Source organism: Hibiscus syriacus, unplaced genomic scaffold (genome assembly GCF_006381635.1).
Source record: "Hibiscus syriacus cultivar Baekdansim isolate YM2019G1 unplaced genomic scaffold, ASM638163v2 tig00113725_pilon, whole genome shotgun sequence".
NCBI lineage: Eukaryota > Viridiplantae > Streptophyta > Magnoliopsida > Malvales > Malvaceae > Hibiscus > Hibiscus syriacus.
The window spans coordinates 18,759,815-18,778,379 of record NW_024063471.1 but is presented as its reverse complement, the minus strand read 5'-3'; the positions used below and the strand labels follow the sequence as shown (position 1 = coordinate 18,778,379).

The window sequence follows — 18,565 nt, the reverse complement described above, 5'->3', positions numbered from 1 at the left end:
AACTCTTAGAGAACAATCCTAACTAAAGCTCTGCAAAACAGATTTGAGATAAGACCAACATATTAAATTTGAATTTCAAACTAACTATTAGTTAGGGATCTATAATATGCATTCCTCCTCAAGCTGATGAGTATACATTGTAGAGTCTCAACTTGGATGTGAGCTCATCAAAGGTGATTCTTGGAAGCATCTTAGTGAGTACATCAACTAGTTGTTGACAAATAGAAACATACTTGAGTTTAACTTTCCCATTAATAACCTTCTTAGAAATGAAATGACTATTTATCTCCACATGTTTTGTCCTATCACGATGAATCGGATTTTTGGTGATACTAATTGTTGATTGATTATCATAATTGAGTTCAGAATCGATGTATGATTCAATTTCAACTCTTCCAACAACCTTTGTATCCAAATTTCTTCACAAATCCCTTGAGCCAAGGTTTAAAGCTCAGCCTCTACACTGCTCCTTGAAACCACATTTTATATTTTACTCTTCCATGTCACTAACTTGCCCCAAACCCAAGCACAATACTCGCTCGTAGACCTCTTGGATGTAGGTTCACTAGCCTAGCTTGCGTCCATGAATACCTCTATTTTTGTGCTTGAATTGTTTGCAAAAAACATTCCACGACAAGGTGTCTTTTTTAAGTACGGTATTATTCTAATTATCACCCTAGATGTTCCTCAAGATCACTCATAAATTGGCTTGCAATACTAATCGAGAATGCAATTTATGGCCTTATAAGAGATAGATAAATGAGCTTACCTACCAATCATTGATAGTATCCATTGTCAACCGAAGGTCCACCACCATCAATTCTAAACTTTAAGTTGTAGTCAATATGTGTTTAAGCAGGCTTGCAACCCATGATACCAATTTTGGATAACAAATCTAAAACATACTTCCTTTGATTAATCAAAAAGCCACTACTTGTTCTTGACACTTCCATACTAAGGAAATATCTTAAGGAACCAAGGTCCTTAGTTTCAAACTCTTTTGCTAAGAAATCCTTCAACCTGAAAATTTCAAGAGAATCATAACCAGTGATGATTATATCATCAACATGGACTATTATAATAGCCTTTTTATTTTTTGAATTTATTTTAACAAACAAAGTATGGTCAGCTCGGCACTAAAGATATTCAAATTTTAGAATGGCTTTGGTAAACCTCTCGAACCAAGCACATGGTGACTGTTTAAGGCCATATAAAGATATGATAAGTTTGCAAACCTGTTATGAATTAGAATTCAAACATAAACCAAGTGGTTTCTGCATATACACTTCCTCCTCCAAAGTTCCATTGAGAAAATCATTTTTTAACATTAAGCTGATGAAGTGGCCAATCTCAATTGGTAGTAAGAGACAACAAGATGCGGACAATGTTGAGTTTTGCAACTAGAGAAAATGTTTCTTGATAATCAATCATGTATGACTGAATGAACCCTCTCGCCATCATTCTCGTTTTGAATCGTTCAACACTTCCATCATTATCATATTTAACCGTGAATAGCCACTTGCAAATTATAGTCATTTTCCCTGAGGTAAATCAGTCATAATCCAAGTCTTGTTTGCCTCCAACGCCTTAATCTTCTCTTCAATAATATTTTTCCACCTAGGATCCTTTAAGGCATTATCAATAGATTTAGGGATGGATAAAGTATCAACCTTGGAAGTAAAGGCCTTGAATGTCATCATAAGCCGCCCATAAGCCATATATTTTTGTATTAGATGGTGAGTGCAATTCCTGAAACCTTTCCTTTGAGCAATAGGTAAGTCGGAAGTATCAATTAAAGGAGTAGTAATTTCATCATTCAAAGATCCCATATCTTCATCACCATTCAAGGAAAGTGGAACAAGATTAAGGTCTTGAGTAGTCTTAGGTTGTATGGTATCTCATGAAATGAGCCTTCTTTTCTTATTCGTACAAACACCTAGTTCCCTTATTTCAGACTAAGTTGTTGAAGGAACAAATTTGGTTGTAGAAGAAGGTACAAGTGTTGGTTGTTATAAAGATGGCAGTGTGTAACACCTACGACCCATATACTTATACTACTACATATTATACATGTCATATGAGTTACTTAAAACATTTTCCAACTCAAAAAGTGATTAAAATTAATTTGTTTTCAAAATGTAGTTATTAATATAAAATTTTAAATCACATAAAAAATATTACATGATTTTTAAAATATATTAACATAAAATACATCCATTATAGTAATAATAATATTGATTAATACAATCCATAGTAAAATAGTTTTGTTTAGCCATTACAAACCAGTTCCAAAATAGTTCAATAGAGCAACTAGGACATTCATAAATACATGCCACTAACTAAGTCAAAATCACATCAAAGGATGTCTTACTGATATTTTAATATACTCCTCGATGCTTGGTGTTGCTCAATACTCCTTACTTTTACTCATGTCCTTTACCTACACGTGAAAATCATCACATGCTAAGTATATACTTAGTGAGACAATTAAAATAATAAACAGTGCAATAGAACTCAAGCATGAAATTAAATGTCATTTTCCCAATGCACTAAGATCATCTTATATGCATGTTCAATAATTCACCATAATCAACATAACAATGATATAAGTATAATCATTTACCAATAACTATAGCTTAAATCATTAATCCACGAGGAACTCGATATAGGAATCAAATATTTCACAATAGTGTTGGGGTCGAGCCATGCTCACCTATTAAAGCGTCGTAGTGGTGAGGTCAGGCCTTGCCCACCTAACTTGTACTATGTGTCATCACTAGACACTCTAGTACTAGTTAATTTTGCAGCTGCTAGACTTTATGGCATGCTATTAATACCACTGAACCTCAATAACATACATGGGTATCTAGTCATGAATTAAGTTATCCATGGCAACGTTTATTGATATGGTTTTAGCGATAGGCAGTTCATACCCGAATTATCATCTATGGCATATCATTACAATAAAAGTAACCAATGCATTATATTTTCAATCTTGACATTTTTAGGATATGTCAATAATATGATGAATGACATAAATTTCATGCTAATAAAAAAATTAATAAGGTAGACTCATCGCAAGTCTTTCCACTGATGTATAAAACATCCATGTATAATATCATGCATGCATTGCACTTGCCTTGATACTTTATAAATATATAGCAAAATATTAGTATTGTACTAACATAAATACATTTCCAAAATAGGTACTTTAGACTTTTATGATTGGTATAGATGTAGCACTGCTCACCGTACAAATAATGGCACCAAATCCTTAGAGCAAGTACCACTGCTTCCAACTCAAGATCATGTGTGGGATAATTTTTCTCGTGTGGCTTTAGCTGTAGGGAAACATAAGCTACAACCTTACCTTTTTGAATAAGTACACAACCTAAACCATTATGAGATGCATCGCTATATACCATATATTCTTTACCAGATTTTGATTGTACCAGCATTGGTGCTTCCGTTAAAATCTTCTTTAGAGTTTTAAAACTCTCTTGGAACTTCTTAGTATGGTACTCTTGGCATTGTTGCAGTAGGACCTCCATCATCTCCTTCAGAGTACTATTGGTGCTTCCCAATCTTCCTCCTCCATTGATGTCGGCTTTTAGGTCGCGAAGCCTTCAGAATCCCTTGATGCGCCAACAAATCCTTCACTCTTGTTTGCCATAATCCGAAGTTACACTGACCATCGAATTTCACAACTTTGAATTTGGCTCCTGACATCTGATACCAATTTTTGAACAATCGGGTAAAGAAAATGAAAAGAACACAAGAATTTTAACGAGGTTCAACAATGTGCTTACATCCTCGGTGCCCTAGGCGGCGCTAGATTTTTCATTCAATTATATCTCATACGTTTTGGTTACATCTCCTTTATAATAAGTAAACTCTGGTACATATTTACAAAAATAACCCTGTACCGTATATTTATGAGCTATACCTAACAGAGGATTCAATTCCATGTAAAATTTGGATCGTTGGATTAAAGTGGCAAGATTGTAATTTTTGGAAAATTACATGCACAAAACGGTAATGTGGGAAATAATTTGTTCATCTTTGACTTTTGGAAGATGATAAGGTTGAGGTTTCTTGGTTTTATGGTAAATATGATGTTTCATTAAGGGTAAATTGGTCTTTTCTCAACTAAATGAATAAAATATTCACTTAAGCTTAAATTAAAGGTAAATTAACATGAAATTAATCTAAAATTTCATGTTATCTTGTTCATCCTTTTCTCCTTCAATCCGTGAGCTCCTCCATAGGCGAGAGAAAGTTTTTTTTTTTCAATTTTTGAATAATTTCCTTTGGATTTTGAGTTATGTCGTGAAATACAAAATTACTGTACGCGAAAAAAACTATCTTTTGGTACCATTTATGCTAGCTAATATTTCTTGATTTCAAAGATCCCAAATTCTAGGGTTTGTGTTAATATTAGGGTTTATGGATTTGATGATGAATCTTGATATTTTTGAGGTTGTAGATTTATTTTCAAGATTGTTTGATGATTAAAACATGTTCAATCTTCCTATAAATGTTTCTTATATATTCGACCAAACTATAAGTTGGGGAAACTTTGTGTTTTGATGAAATTTGATTATGGCTTTGATTATAGAGATGTTGTAAGGTTGGATGGAAGTTTATTTCATGCTTGAATCAAATCAAAATCGACAAAATCATGAAAAACATAGTCTAGGAGCTTTGGAACATTCGACCATGACTTATATGGATGAGAAAAAATTATGGAAAAATTATGTAAGGGATGGAAATGATGTAGGAAGTATTATACAAGCCTTAGAAAAATTTGGAGACCATTTGGTAATTTTTAAAAAGTTGTGAGACCAAATCGTCAATTTTGAAAGAAAAAAATATGGGTTGTTGTGTAATTGACCTATTGTTGATGTACTATATTGGAAATTGATATTTGGGAATTGAAATGAGTGTTAGGATAGGAAATTAGATCATTTTGGAAGTTTGGAAAGTTGGTGATTTAAATGTAATATTCGAATAGTTTGGGGTGTTTATTTGTAATTATACCTTCGTAAATGTACTTGGTTGGTAATAATTTCAATGCTGGAATTTTTAGTATTTAAGTTTAAGTAGTAAAATGGTGAATAACCATTTTATATATTTGGAAAAGTTGGTGTCAATACTAGAAGAATTATTAAGTGTTGAAGTATTTTGATTGTGAATAAGTTTCAAGTATGATTATGGATTTTGTTTTGAAAATGTATTTATGTTAGTACAATACTAACATATGTATCGATATAATTTGTGATTTTGTACAGATGGTGAATGATTTTGTGTTCGAAGCTAAACGTTTATAAAAATAAACAAATTGGAAGCTTAGTGGGGCTAATATTTCGCTATATATTTATAAAGTGTCAAGGTGAGTGCAATGCATGCATGATATTATACATGGATATTTTATACATCAGTGGAAAGACTTGCGATGAGTCTACCTTATTAATTTTTTATTACCGTGAAATTTATGTCATTCATCATATTATTGACATATCCTAAAACTGTCAAGATTGAAACTATAATGCATTGATTACTCTTATTGTAATGATATGTCAAGGATGATAATTTGGGTATGAATTACCCATCGCTAAAACCATATCAATATATGTTACCATGGACGACTTAATTCATAACTAGATGCCCAAGTATGTTATTGAGGTTCAGTGGTATTAATGGTGTGCTATAGAGTCTAGCAGATGTAAAATTAAGTAGTACTAAAGTGTCTAGTGAAGACACATAGTACATGTTAGGTGGGCAAGGCCCAACCTCAGCACTACGGTGCATTAATAAGTGAGAAAGGTTCGACCTCAACACTATTGTGTAATACTTGACTCCTATATCGGGTTCCTCATGGATTAATAATTTGGGCTATAATTATTGATAAATGATTATACTTATATCATTGTCATGTTGATTATGGTGAATTATTAAACATGCATGTAAGATGATCTTAGTGCATTGGAAAAATGACATTTAATTTCATGCTTGAGTTGTATTGCACTGTTTATTATTTTAATTGCCTCACTAAGTATATACTTAGCGGGTGATGATTTTCACGCGAACGTAAAGAACAAAAGTAGGAGTAAGGAGTACTTAGTAACACCAAGCATCAAGGAGTATATTACAATATCAGTAAGACATTCTTTGATTTGATTTTGAGTTAGCTAGTGGCATGTACGTATGAATGTCCTAATTGCTCTGTTGAACTATTTTGGAACTGGTTTGTAATGGCTAAACAAAATTATTTTACTTTATTTTACTATGGATGATATTAATCAATATTATTATTATAAGGGATGTATTTTATGTTAATATATATTTTAAAAATCATGTTATAGATTTATGTGATTTAATATTTTATATTAATAACTACATTTTGAAGAAAAAATTTTGATCACTTTTGGAGTTGGAAAATGTTTTTCAGTAACTCATGTGACATCTAGAATATGTATTAATTTAAGTATATAGGTCGTAGGTGTTACATTTATTGGTATCAGAGCCAAGTTTAGCGGTTTCTAGACATGGAATGAGTTTATATTAAGTTCAAAATGTTTACATGCAACTAGGATGTCAAAATATTACTGATAGTTGTATATATGTTGTGATGCTTATTATTTAGTAAAGTTACTCCTTACTATTAATAGATGATTTTAACTGTGTTCAGATGTCGGATCATTAGGAATCTGGTAGGGCACTTGAGCGTGTTACTCCTGCACAAAGTGGGAGTAATGAGGTGAACCAAAATCATCGTCCTGTTGAGCCTAATGTAAAGATGCCTAATCTGAATCAGTAAGATATGCCTATTCAAGATCGGGGGTTATTTTTACAAGCTCTGGATAACATTATCAATCATTGGGCACTAGTATCGGTTCCAAAATAATTGAGGAAAATGAGGGCACCTGAGTTTTGAGGTGATACATATGTTGATCCAATGACCGCCGATTACTAGTTGAATGATGTTAAGAAGATATTGAACATAATTCCTTGTGATGAACATGGAAATCTAGAAGGGGTTGTGTCTCTAGTGATGAAACAAGCCAATGTGTGGTGGAATACAGTTGTCGCACGAGTCTCCCAGGAGAAGATCACGTGGGACTTCTTCCTGAGGGAATTCAATGAGAAATACATTGGGGACATATTCGTTAATGAAAAGATGCAACAGTTCCTGAATCTAAAGTAGTCTGGCAGGACAGTTTATGAATATGAATGTGAGTTCCACAGGTTGAGTCTATTTGTATCGGAATTCTTTCCAACTGATAAAGTCAGAATTGACAGATTTATTTATGGGTTAGATCCTCATTACAAAATGATCTTGGTTTCTTATCATTTTACTTATTTTCAAGAAGTAGTAAACAAGGCTAAAGCTATGGAAAAAGTTGACCTTGAAGATCTAGAGGAGAAAAAGGCTGAGACAAGCAAAAGGTTTGGAGGTTCCTACTCTGCACCATTTTCAAAACGCAACAAGGGTCAGCAGTATAAAATTTATGTCTCCTCAGCATCTTCCAACAAAAAGGGATTTTTCCGGAGGAAAGTCTAGGCAGACACATATAACTTCAACATATACTAAAGGTTCAGGATCTCGTCCTAAACCAGAATGTGGGTATTGTGAAAAGAATCATTTCGGTCAGTGCCGGCTCATGGAAGGAAAATGTTGTCATTGCAAGCAAGCTGGACATTATAGAAATAAATGTCCAGAACTTTATTCAGACCAGTCAGTAGCAGCACTGTAGCAAGGTGAAAGTAAAAAGGGTAGCAAACTAGGAACGTCTGAGGTTACATCTAATCGTGAAGGCAAGACTATTGCACGAGTTTATCACATAAAAATTGATGATGATCGAGATGCTCCAAAAATTATTGCAGGTACTTTTTATCTTTTTGATGAACATATTTTTTGTTTTGATAGATCCTGGTTCAACTTACTCTTATATTAGTGTAAGGCTGGTTAGAGATAGGGGAATCCCTTTAGAACATATTTCTAGTGATATTGTGGAAATCAATCGGTTGGGTCATAGTGCGAGGATTAGTCGGATATGTAAGAATTGTCCTATAAGGATGCATGAGGTAGAATTTCCTACAAATCTGTTGGAATTACCTTTTGAGGAGTTTGGAACAATCTTAGGCATGGATTGGTTATCTTCCTACTATGGTTGGATAGATTGTCGTTTGAGGAGATTGTTTTTAAAGAATATAAAAGGTTCAGAGATAATATTTGTTGGAGAAAGGGTAAATCCCTTATCCAATGTGATTTCAGCCTTTACTATTAAGAAATTGTTGTCACAAGGATGTCAAGCAATTTTAGTGAATGTAGAGGATACAAGAGCTGCTGAAGTTAAATTGGAAGATATTCCAATAGTTCGAGAGTATCCAGAGGTGTTTCCAGATGAGTTACCTGGATTACCTCTAGACAGAGAGAGGTGGAGTTTGGTAATGATGTATTTCCAAGTACAACTCCTATTTTGAACGGAAGCACCAATAGTACTCTGAAGGAGATGCTGGAGGTCCTAATGCAATAGTGCTCCATGAACAGCTCCAGCTAATAACATGCGAACGAAAACATTTAAACGTTGAGCTTACAAAGCCCAATAGTATAATCTCTAAACCAGAGAAACATTATGAGTTTCAGAACCAAAAGCATGCTAAAGACATGGTACTAAGCAATAGGTATATACATGATCATAATCAAGTGCTACCTACTTAAGGTTTTACTATTTTATCGCTGAATTAGGAGTCACATGCTTCCCTTAATCCTCTATTAAGGGCCTCCCCATGAGTACACATCTAATGGGCCTTTAACCACAATGACTGTAACTACTATGCATTATTTGAATGTGACCCTAACACTAATGTGCATTATCTGAATGCAATATTGACACTATTATGCATTATCTAAATACAACACTGATGGTGTCGTGCATTATCTAAATGCAAAACTCTACTAGTATCTGGTCTCACATAGCCATCAGACACTAGTTTATTGAGGGAACCTAGTGTCATATAGTATCAGTGAAATTATCACTAAGCTTATAAATGATCATTTGGTCTCACAAAGCCATTAGATAGATCATGGAGGGGGAACCCGACGTCACATAGCATCGGTATAATTCTCGCTCAAATGAAGCATTGACTTAGTCTCACATAGCCCTCAAGTCAAGCTTTAAGAATATATGTTTTGATGGACTAATGTAACTATACATGCATAACCGAGGGCCCTGGGCCTCATAATGTTGATAATGTTCTATTAGGGCACCAAAGGTAGCCTGACTACACCCTAGAATAATTGGACACACTAAAGTTAGGTCATCCTCTCACTAGCTGTTATCTCGCTCATTCTCTTACCTATAATGTTATGGAAAGATTTATTAGTCTACTACTTTTGTTAGAAAGCTTCTCTATTCTGGTCAGCTGTTACTTAAGGGTGTTTAGTTATTTTTCTATCTTTGAAGAAGTCACTAAGCGTTCTATGATTTTATGATGATTTATGATTCTACTATTCATTACAATAATGCTAACTAGCCCGATACCTGACTCGAGTTCATTACTAGGTAGGGAACTTCTAATTGCTCTTATCATTCTTCTCCTTAATACCCCTTGAATTGTAGAAACGAATCATACATTATCGGTTCATTGACATTCCTGAAGTACACGATTTCTATTATTACTTAATCTGGCTTACTCATCATACTGCTTGACGGGACATCCTCTGAAACGATCCTCATTCTTAATTATTTGATACTCACTCAACTGAAGATACTTCAACGTATTACACTTAGTATGGTTACATCAGTTGTAACCCACTCATACGAGTGTTTCTTGGTATCTTTGGCTATTTATGTCCGCCACGGAGTAAGTTTCATCATTACAGATCATTCTTAACTCTTACGGGCTTTAACAAGGTCAGATCTAACCATCCAAGATGGGTAGTATCACTACTCTACTTGTAGTATCGATACCCTAGGATCAAGTATCGATACCCCTATAAGTATCAGTACCAAAAACGGCTTTTGTTACTGAAAATTAAGCCCAGTATCGATACCAGGTACCATGAGTATCAATACTGTGGGGTATCGATACTGTAGGGGCAGTATCAATACTCTCCCCAACAATATCAATACTCTTAGTTAAAATGCCCAAAATTTATCCCACTTCATACAATATCAATATTGTTAATCCAATATCGATACTTGAAACCAAAAAAAATGTCTTATTTAAGCTCGGGAAACACCCAAAAATCACCCTAAAGGTCTTAGTTTGGTTACTAATCATATGCTAAATCTTTAGGAGGTCACTTGGGGTCATAAAGTATCATAAAAACACACGCTTTACATAAAAATGTCATCTAATCTTGAAATCAAACATAAATCCTAAAATGCTCAAATACACAAATCTTAACAAATCTTCATGCTTATGAGAACCTTAACACCATAAAGGATTAAAAATACATTACCTTGATGTTAAAAACCCTAAATAAAGATATTTGCTTAGCCACACTCCCTTCTTCTAAGATTTGGATGAATCTCCCACTTTCTCTTTAGTTGTAAAGAACCCATGGCTTGAAACATTGAAACAAGTTTGCTGGAGGGATTGAGGATGAAATTGAAGCTTAAAAGAAGAATACAAGTTTCTCAAAAACTTACCTTTGAGCTAGGCACATGGAGAGGAAAATGGGAGAAAGAAATGGGAAGGAAATGAAGAGAAAAAGGAGTTGAAATGGATAAAAGTTCTCATATTTTTATAAATGGGATAATCACACTATTGGTCATTCATCATCTTTCTACTATTTAAAAACCCTTTTTTCATGGCTAATTGGGCCCAACAAATCTAATTATGAACTCCACGAGGTTCATATGCTTTTTGGGTAAACTCGAAACTACTAGCCTGAAACTTGGGGTATTACATTATCTTTTACTAGCAGAATCACCTTAGACAAATCCTTCTGACTAAAGCATTCCATCGTATCTTATGCAATCTTACAAATTACCTATCAACCTTTGTGACATAATAGAGAAAATTGTGCTTCATTTTATTTGGGGAGGGGTGTTCAGAATCCAACCGAATAGCTTTGGTTAATTAGACTTCTTTATGCCAACCCCTACATTGTGGTGGATTGGGTATTCATTACATAAGAGGTACAAACATTGCCTTATTAAATTTTATAATGCTCTCATTCAAACTCCGAAATTCCTTTTGGATTCGCTTACTCTGAGAGAAGTATAGAATGATGTCCATTTGCCCGACTTCTATTGCTCATGCTAACAACTTTCCCTTTTGGCATGCTCTAGCTGGTATTTGGCCTCATTTTCATGCAAACTTAGATTGATCAATAGGACATGGTGAGTCGATTAATTTTTGGAAAGATAATTGAATACCATAACTTGTGTCTCTCATTAATTATGCAAATCTTGGGATCAATACTTTTGAAAACATTATGGTTCAAAATTTTGTCTCTATTGAAGGTTATTGGAATTGGTTGCTTCTTCGCCAGGTGCTTTCTGCTACATCCCTCTCTTATTTCTACAACAATCAACTCCTAACTGAACTCTGAGGCCTAACTGTTGCTATTGTATGGATGGTTCTAAGGGAAAGTTCTTCACAAAGAGTGCTTATAACTTTCTTTCCTCTCCCATTTGGAATGAAAAAGACCAACTTTTGGAAGATTATTTGGAGACTGCATCTCCCCGAATGAGTTCATGACTTCTTTTGGCTTACTGTGAAGGATAAAATTCTTTCGAATCACAATAGATGTCGTTTAGGCTTGATTCATAACCCTACTTGCACTTTCTGCAGCGTTTCGACCAAAATCACTGTGCATATTCTCCGAGATTGCATATTGGTTTGTGCCTTATTGTCCTCGTTCACACAGTTTCTCCTATGTGATGATTTGTTCGAGCTCCTTATAGCAGATTGGATCCAGGTTAATTTAAGTCTTCGAGGTTTATTGGTAATTATGAATGTCCTTGGAACATCTTTTTCTAACCAATCGTTTGACATGTTTATAAAAGACATAAAATTTTACTTTTTTCAGGGTGATAACATCGATTTCATCCTTAATTCACATCAACCACACCTGGGCTAAGCTTTATGCAACTCCAATTGAAGTAACTGATAATGTTTCGACCATAACTAAGGAATCTATTCAACAATCTCCCATATTCAGTGGGGATATTTGCATCAATACGAATGTAGTTGTTTCTCTCTCGACAAGCATAGTTTAGATTGGGGGTATACTACGTGATTACGAGGTGAATTTTTATTAACTTTCAATATACAATTAGGTCACTCATCAGTACTTCAAGCAGAACTTTTGGGGGTTTTTGAAGGCTTGAAGTTGGCTTAGACTAATGAGTTTTAAAGAGTTATTGTTCATATGGATAATGCAGATGTTTATAAATTGCTCTCATCTCTCTCTTTATCGAGTCCTCAAAAACTGGTAAGATCTATTGCTGTTCTTTGCAACAATACATGGAGCGTTGATTTTCGACTTATCTGAAAAGAGGCAAATTCAGCTGCGGATCTTATAGCAAATCTCACTGTTGAGCAAGATGTTCTCTATATTGTTTTCCAATCACCACATGATCCTTTAATTCCTATTTTGTTTAGAGATATAAATCCCCCCATATATGCATTATGGTTTGATGTACTAATTACGATCTCATTATCACATTCTAAAAAATATTATTAACTTTTTTTCAGATATGTAATTTGTCTTTGTGGTTAAGGTGCACCTATTCTAAGTTGGAGCCTTAAGTTCAAATCCTATTAATACCCTTTTATTTTCAATTTTTCTGTTATAATCTAAAATATAATATATAAATCATTTTGAACTCGGATAAAAAAATATGAGCTTTACCCTAGTGGCTAAGACACTGTTAGAGTTCCCTCTAATCCTAGATTTGATCCTTCCTAGCGTCGATCCCAACATGTTTAGTTTTCTATTTACACGTGTCATCACCAGATTGGTGGAAATATTAAATAATCAAAATTTTAAAATTAATTTTAAAAATACCTCTAATTAAGTGGTGACACATGTTATTAGTGAAATGTGTCATAATAATATGTTGACACATGACACCTCCCTATTGGAGGGCTAATTTTTTTAACTAAATTAAAAATTATAATAAATTTGATAGAATATAAATAATAAGGACTAAATAGGTAGTTAAATCAACTTTATTAAATGTCACATCAACACTTCTGTTAACGATAAGTGGCTTAATTGAATGCATTTAAATAATTAAATGATATGATTGACAAAATCTAAAAAATGAGGGTTAAAATGAAAAGAACCAATAGTTAGATAAACAATGATATAGTTTACCCTTTTTTTTTTTTTTGACACTTTTCAAAATCCTAGCATAAAGAACTATCACTTAAAGTAAACTAAACTAGTTAAAGTGTTTCCGAAAGAATGTGAACCATGTTTACAAAAAAATGGTAAATGCGTTGCCGGAAACTTTTTTGTTTGACTTAAACGAGAATTGAAAAGTAAATCAATGAAGGGTTTATATATCTGATTCGAATGAGGGCACAATAAGAAAAAAGATTACAGAAAAGTAATTGCTGGGACAACAGATTCAGCTCTGATATCACTATTCTTACATATCTACCTATCTTCTTCGATGATCAAATGCATCTCTTTCTTTCTTTCCTTTACTCGGCAGCACCCATGTTTGTATAAGTCATATCTTCGTCAACAACAAAACCTAAAGAGCCATGCTTATGGCTATAACAATTATGGTGCTATGAGATGTGAACAAGGGGAATGCAGAATTTTCAACCGAGGTTTTAGAATTCGGATAACCTGAAAGGACGAGATAAAACTCTAGTTACACAACATGCGTGTGTTGCAAATAAAACACTGTAAAATAGAATACAATAACCAAAACCTGGAAGACAAACGAGTGGATTAACGTGCTGGCCGCAGCGTCCGGGCAACTGTTGAGCTTGTGTCAGATTAATACCTGCCCGCTCGGCTTCTCTACTGCCTCTGTTGCTCATCATACTGCACAAGCATTCCGGCCTGGATTTAATCATGTTTTTGAGAGGATCACAGCAGCTATCCGGCACTTCTGCCTCATCATTTCCATTAAGATAGCTCAGGCAAGGAGCAAGCTGGTTTAAGCACAAGGATCCGGAGGGGTTCTGCGGCCGCTGACCGCATCCAACCGCCACCAAATTTGCCGTGATCACTAGTATTGTTACAACGTAGGCGCTAAACTGCTTCATCTTGATCTTGGTTGTTTGCTTGCGTTTTGGCAACAACTGTTAGAGATTTATATAATAAGGCTGAAGTTTGGGAGTTGGTGATCTAACTTGTGCCATGCTATTAGTTGACTCTTACGTAAGTTGGACTTTGGGTATTGGTTACCAAGGTGCTGCTGCATTTGAAGTTGAAGGAGGGCGGGGCGGCAGTGGCCGTTGGACAGGTACGACTAACTTCAAACCACTAAAAACTGACCGTATATGGTAATACATCAGATGAACCCAGATGTGCGCTTGGTGGTGTTGGTGGCTCTGTCTGAGAGGGCAAACACTAGATGCTTGGTTGCCATGCCATTGCCAAATTTGGAGCCTGGGCGAGCGTTTTTTTTTTTTTACAAACTCGAAATTTCAATCCTACCAAGGAGAGGAGAAAAGGGGCTTTAAGAAAAATAAATAAATACTCTTAATAGGTTCAAAACTTATGACAGAAAACGAGAAATAGGCAAAACTCACGAGATAATGTGTTGGGAAATTTTATTTTACGAGATAATGTTCTCCTCATATTAATTGTTGAGATAGGGCGAATGCTACAGTCCTCGCCGTTGGTCGCCAAGTGCTCAGAGATGCTTTGGAGGTCGCCATGTATAGGAGGACGCACAAATGCCCTGGCGACCAAAGGCTTTCTACAAAATAATTGCTCCTGGATTTTTTGGTGAATAATTGCTCCCCAGTCCCTCTACTCTTAAGACTTGTAATTTAGTGAATAAGTATTCAAATGATAATGCACACTTCAAATTTAGTAGAAATTAATTAATAATATTATCAATTAAAAGTTTAATTTTAAATCAGATAATTAAATAGTTTAAGGCCCTGACTGAAAATATTTTGAAAATTTTAGTCATTTAAAATATTTTCAATGATCTAATTTAATTTTTAAAATATGTTTGATAATTAAAAGAGAAACTAATCTAATGATTTTTTTATGAAAAATATGGAGAATAATAAATATAGAAGAGTTTATTTATCACTTATTTTTAATAAATGTCATTTTATTTCATTTCATTTAAAATTTATATTTATCAATTAACTTGATTACATATAATACTTAATTTTAAATAAATTTTACAATTTGGATTCAATATTTAAGTTTTGAATACTTTATTCAGTGCTCGAGTTTTCAATTTATCAAACATCTAAATTCTTCGGACTAAAGTAGAAAGACTAAAATACAAGTCTTAAGAGTACAGGGACTGGGGAGCAATTATTCAGCAAAAAATCCAGGAGCAATTGTTTTGTAGAAAGCCTTTGGTCGCCAGGGCATCTGTGCGTCCTCCTTTCTCGCCTGGTATACACGGCGACCTCTAAAATATCTCTGAGCACTTGGCGACCAATGGCGGGGATTGTAGCATTCGCCCTATCTCAGCAATTAATATGAGGAGAACATTATCTCGTGAAATAAAGTTTCCCAACCCATTATCTCGTGAGTTTTGCCCGAGAAATAAAGAGAATTCGTGGAATGAGAATGCAAATCCTCTGCCCCGGCTAAACTCACGATATAATGCACTCAAAATAAATAAATCATGATTTGATGCACTCCCTATATTATTTGCTGAAATAGGGCGAAATCAACAGTGTGGACGTAGGTCGCCATGCCTTCCGGGCGACCTACTACGTCGCCAGCTTCCCGGGAGAGATAATGGACGTTTGCATGGCACATGCATGTCCCCAACAAGTCGCAATGAATTCCCCAACACCCCTACAAGGTCGCCAAGCACTCCCAGCGACCTACAAGGTCGCCATACACTCCCAGCGACCTTGTAGGTCGCCAAGCAATCCCGCACCTTGTAGGTCGCCAAGCAATCTCGGCGACCAAGCCTCGACCAATTATCCTGGCAACCAAACTTAACCCTGCTCCCTCGTGCATAGGTTGCATCCATAGCTGGCTCCCTCGTGCATGGGTTGCATCCATAGCTGGGAGATTCCTGCATCCATAGCTGGGAGATTGTAGCCAAGCTTTAACCCTCTGTTCCCTCATGCATGCGTTGCATCCATAACTGGGAGATTCCTGCATCCATAAGCGTTAATTTAGCTGCTAAATGTAGCAAATATTGATGTTGAATTGCAGCCTTTCAACGCTCAATAGTTACACGATTCAATGCTCAATATTATTTGCTTCAACAATCAAATTTAATGACGCTCTCCAACGCTCATTTTCTTTATATAAAGGATATGGAGGTTTAGGGTTTAGGGTAAAAATAGAAGCAGCACATATAGAAACTTTATCGAGAGAAAGAAAAGGAAGAAGAAGAAAAGAAGATAAAGGCTCAAACATTTTTTTGAGGTAATTTTTTATTGTTTAATTTAGTTTATTATATGAAATTATTAGTTTGTTAGCTTAGGGTTTAGGGTAAAACTAAAATTTAGTTAATTTGTTTGTTAGTTTAAGTTATATTTATATTAGTTTGTTAGTTTAAGTTATATATTATATTATATAAAAAATTTGTTAATTAGTTTCTTAGTTTAAGTTATTAAATATAAAAAAATTAATTAATTTGTTAGTATCTTTAAACATATATTAGGTTGTTTGTTGAAGTTATATTATAAAAAAAAATTAATTAGTGCTTAATTAGTTGTTAGAAAGGAAAGGAAGAAGACACAAATACGCGGGTAATTTATTATTTTTTGTTGTCAATTTTTAGTTGTTGTGTATGTGTAAATTAGTTAGTTAGTAAGTTTATATTAGATAATTTGTGCGAGATAATTTCTGTTTAAAAAAATATTGTGTTTAAAAATATTTAGTGTTGTTTTAAAAATATTTTGTTTAATTTATATTATATGTGTAATTAGTAAAGAGTAAAAATTAATTGAATGAAATAATCCGGTCAACGCATTATCTCACGAAATAATTCTTTCGAGAACATTATCTCGACAGTTCTGCCTAACAAATTTATTTGATATTTTTAAGAAATAAAAAATATTATCAAACTAATCATTATTATTAGTAATAATTACTAAATGATTAGTATCAAATATAAATCATTAAATATCAAATCATTAGATTAATAATAATTATTAAATCATTATTAGTAATATTAGTATCAATCAATCAAATTAAATAACAAATTTTATTTGATCATTAATATAATAGTATATTATATTATATTTAATGATTTATGAAATTATCTTATCTAATTTTTTAATCTAAATTAATTTATTTTTTTATTTGTAGAGAAAATGAGCAACAATTTTTTTCACGATTGTCCATTATAATGGACATATTATGGAAAATGAGGTCGGAGTAGTTTTTTAGTCTGAAAAAACAATAAATATGATGTTCAAAAAAGACATCACATTTATAGAAATGAAGCATAAGATAGAAAGAAAAATTCGAGCTGCAGTTGATGGTTTGAGGTATAGGTTTATGATATGCCCCAACCCAGTCAGATATGTTGCAGTTCCACTTGAAGAAGATGATGATATTAGAACCATGGTTGGATTACATGAGTCAACCAATATAGCAGTTATTGAGTTATTTGTTGATGTACGTAACATATGTGATGTTCCTGGGTCATCAAGAGGTGTGGCTCAAAATCCATCTGAAATGGCTTTATATAGTCAGTTTGAGGAGCCGACATACAAGTTCCCGAACAGTTTTATGGCACTACTGGAAAGTGTAAATGAAGTCGGGGGGACATCTGCAGCAGCAGAGTATGAGGCGAGAAACATACCGGAATTGGTTGTTGATATTGACGCTGAAAATCGATGGGGAGAAATTCATGATGATTCAAGCGAAGATGAAGAAACCGAAGAACCCGTTTTGAGCGGCGACGAAAATATTTTTGGTGAAGGTGCAATTGATGAAGTTCCGGCACCGTATGAAGCTACTCCTCACATGTACGAGATAGACTATGATGCGATGAGGGCACCTGAATTCCCAGACATGCCACATTTACCTCCATACCAAATGACTGAATCATTCGATAATTCTGGTGAATTTTCAGTTGGGGTGCAATTCAGAGGAAAAAATGAAGCTACCCTGGCGATTAAAGAGTACTGCATAAAATGCCATGTTGATATCCATGTTGCAGAGTCCAACCAGAAAACCCTATACGCGAAGTGTGTAAAATATGGCCTAGAGTGCAAGTGGAAGATCAGAGTGTCGAAAAATCAAAGGCACGATGTTTGGGTCATCACGAGGTACAATGGTCCGCACACATGTTTGCAAAACTTCATCGAACAAGACCACCGACTATTGGACTCCGATGTAATATGTGAATACGTGAAGGCGATGGTTGAAAAGGATCCAAGGATATCTTGTTCAATGTTAGCTGTATCTATT

At 34.3% G+C, this 18,565-nt stretch overlaps 2 protein-coding genes across 2 annotated transcripts; both read right to left on the bottom strand.

Annotated features, from left to right (window-relative positions):
- Positions 1–851: 851 nt before the first annotated feature.
- LOC120187725 lies at positions 852–1,829 on the bottom strand. The gene is made up of 3 exons (XM_039191373.1): positions 1,578–1,829; positions 1,174–1,235; positions 852–1,020 (listed from the first exon to the last, which is right to left on the bottom strand). Exons 1-3 carry the CDS (start codon positions 1,827–1,829, stop codon positions 852–854), a joined length of 483 nt encoding a protein of 160 aa, XP_039047304.1.
- Positions 1,830–13,727: 11,898 nt separating this feature from the next.
- LOC120187724 lies at positions 13,728–16,195 on the bottom strand. Its single transcript, XM_039191372.1, has 5 exons — positions 16,068–16,195; positions 15,472–15,640; positions 14,483–14,542; positions 13,911–14,286; positions 13,728–13,825 (listed from the first exon to the last, which is right to left on the bottom strand). Exons 1-5 carry the CDS (start codon positions 16,193–16,195, stop codon positions 13,728–13,730), a joined length of 831 nt encoding a protein of 276 aa, XP_039047303.1.
- Positions 16,196–18,565: the final 2,370 nt, after the last annotated feature.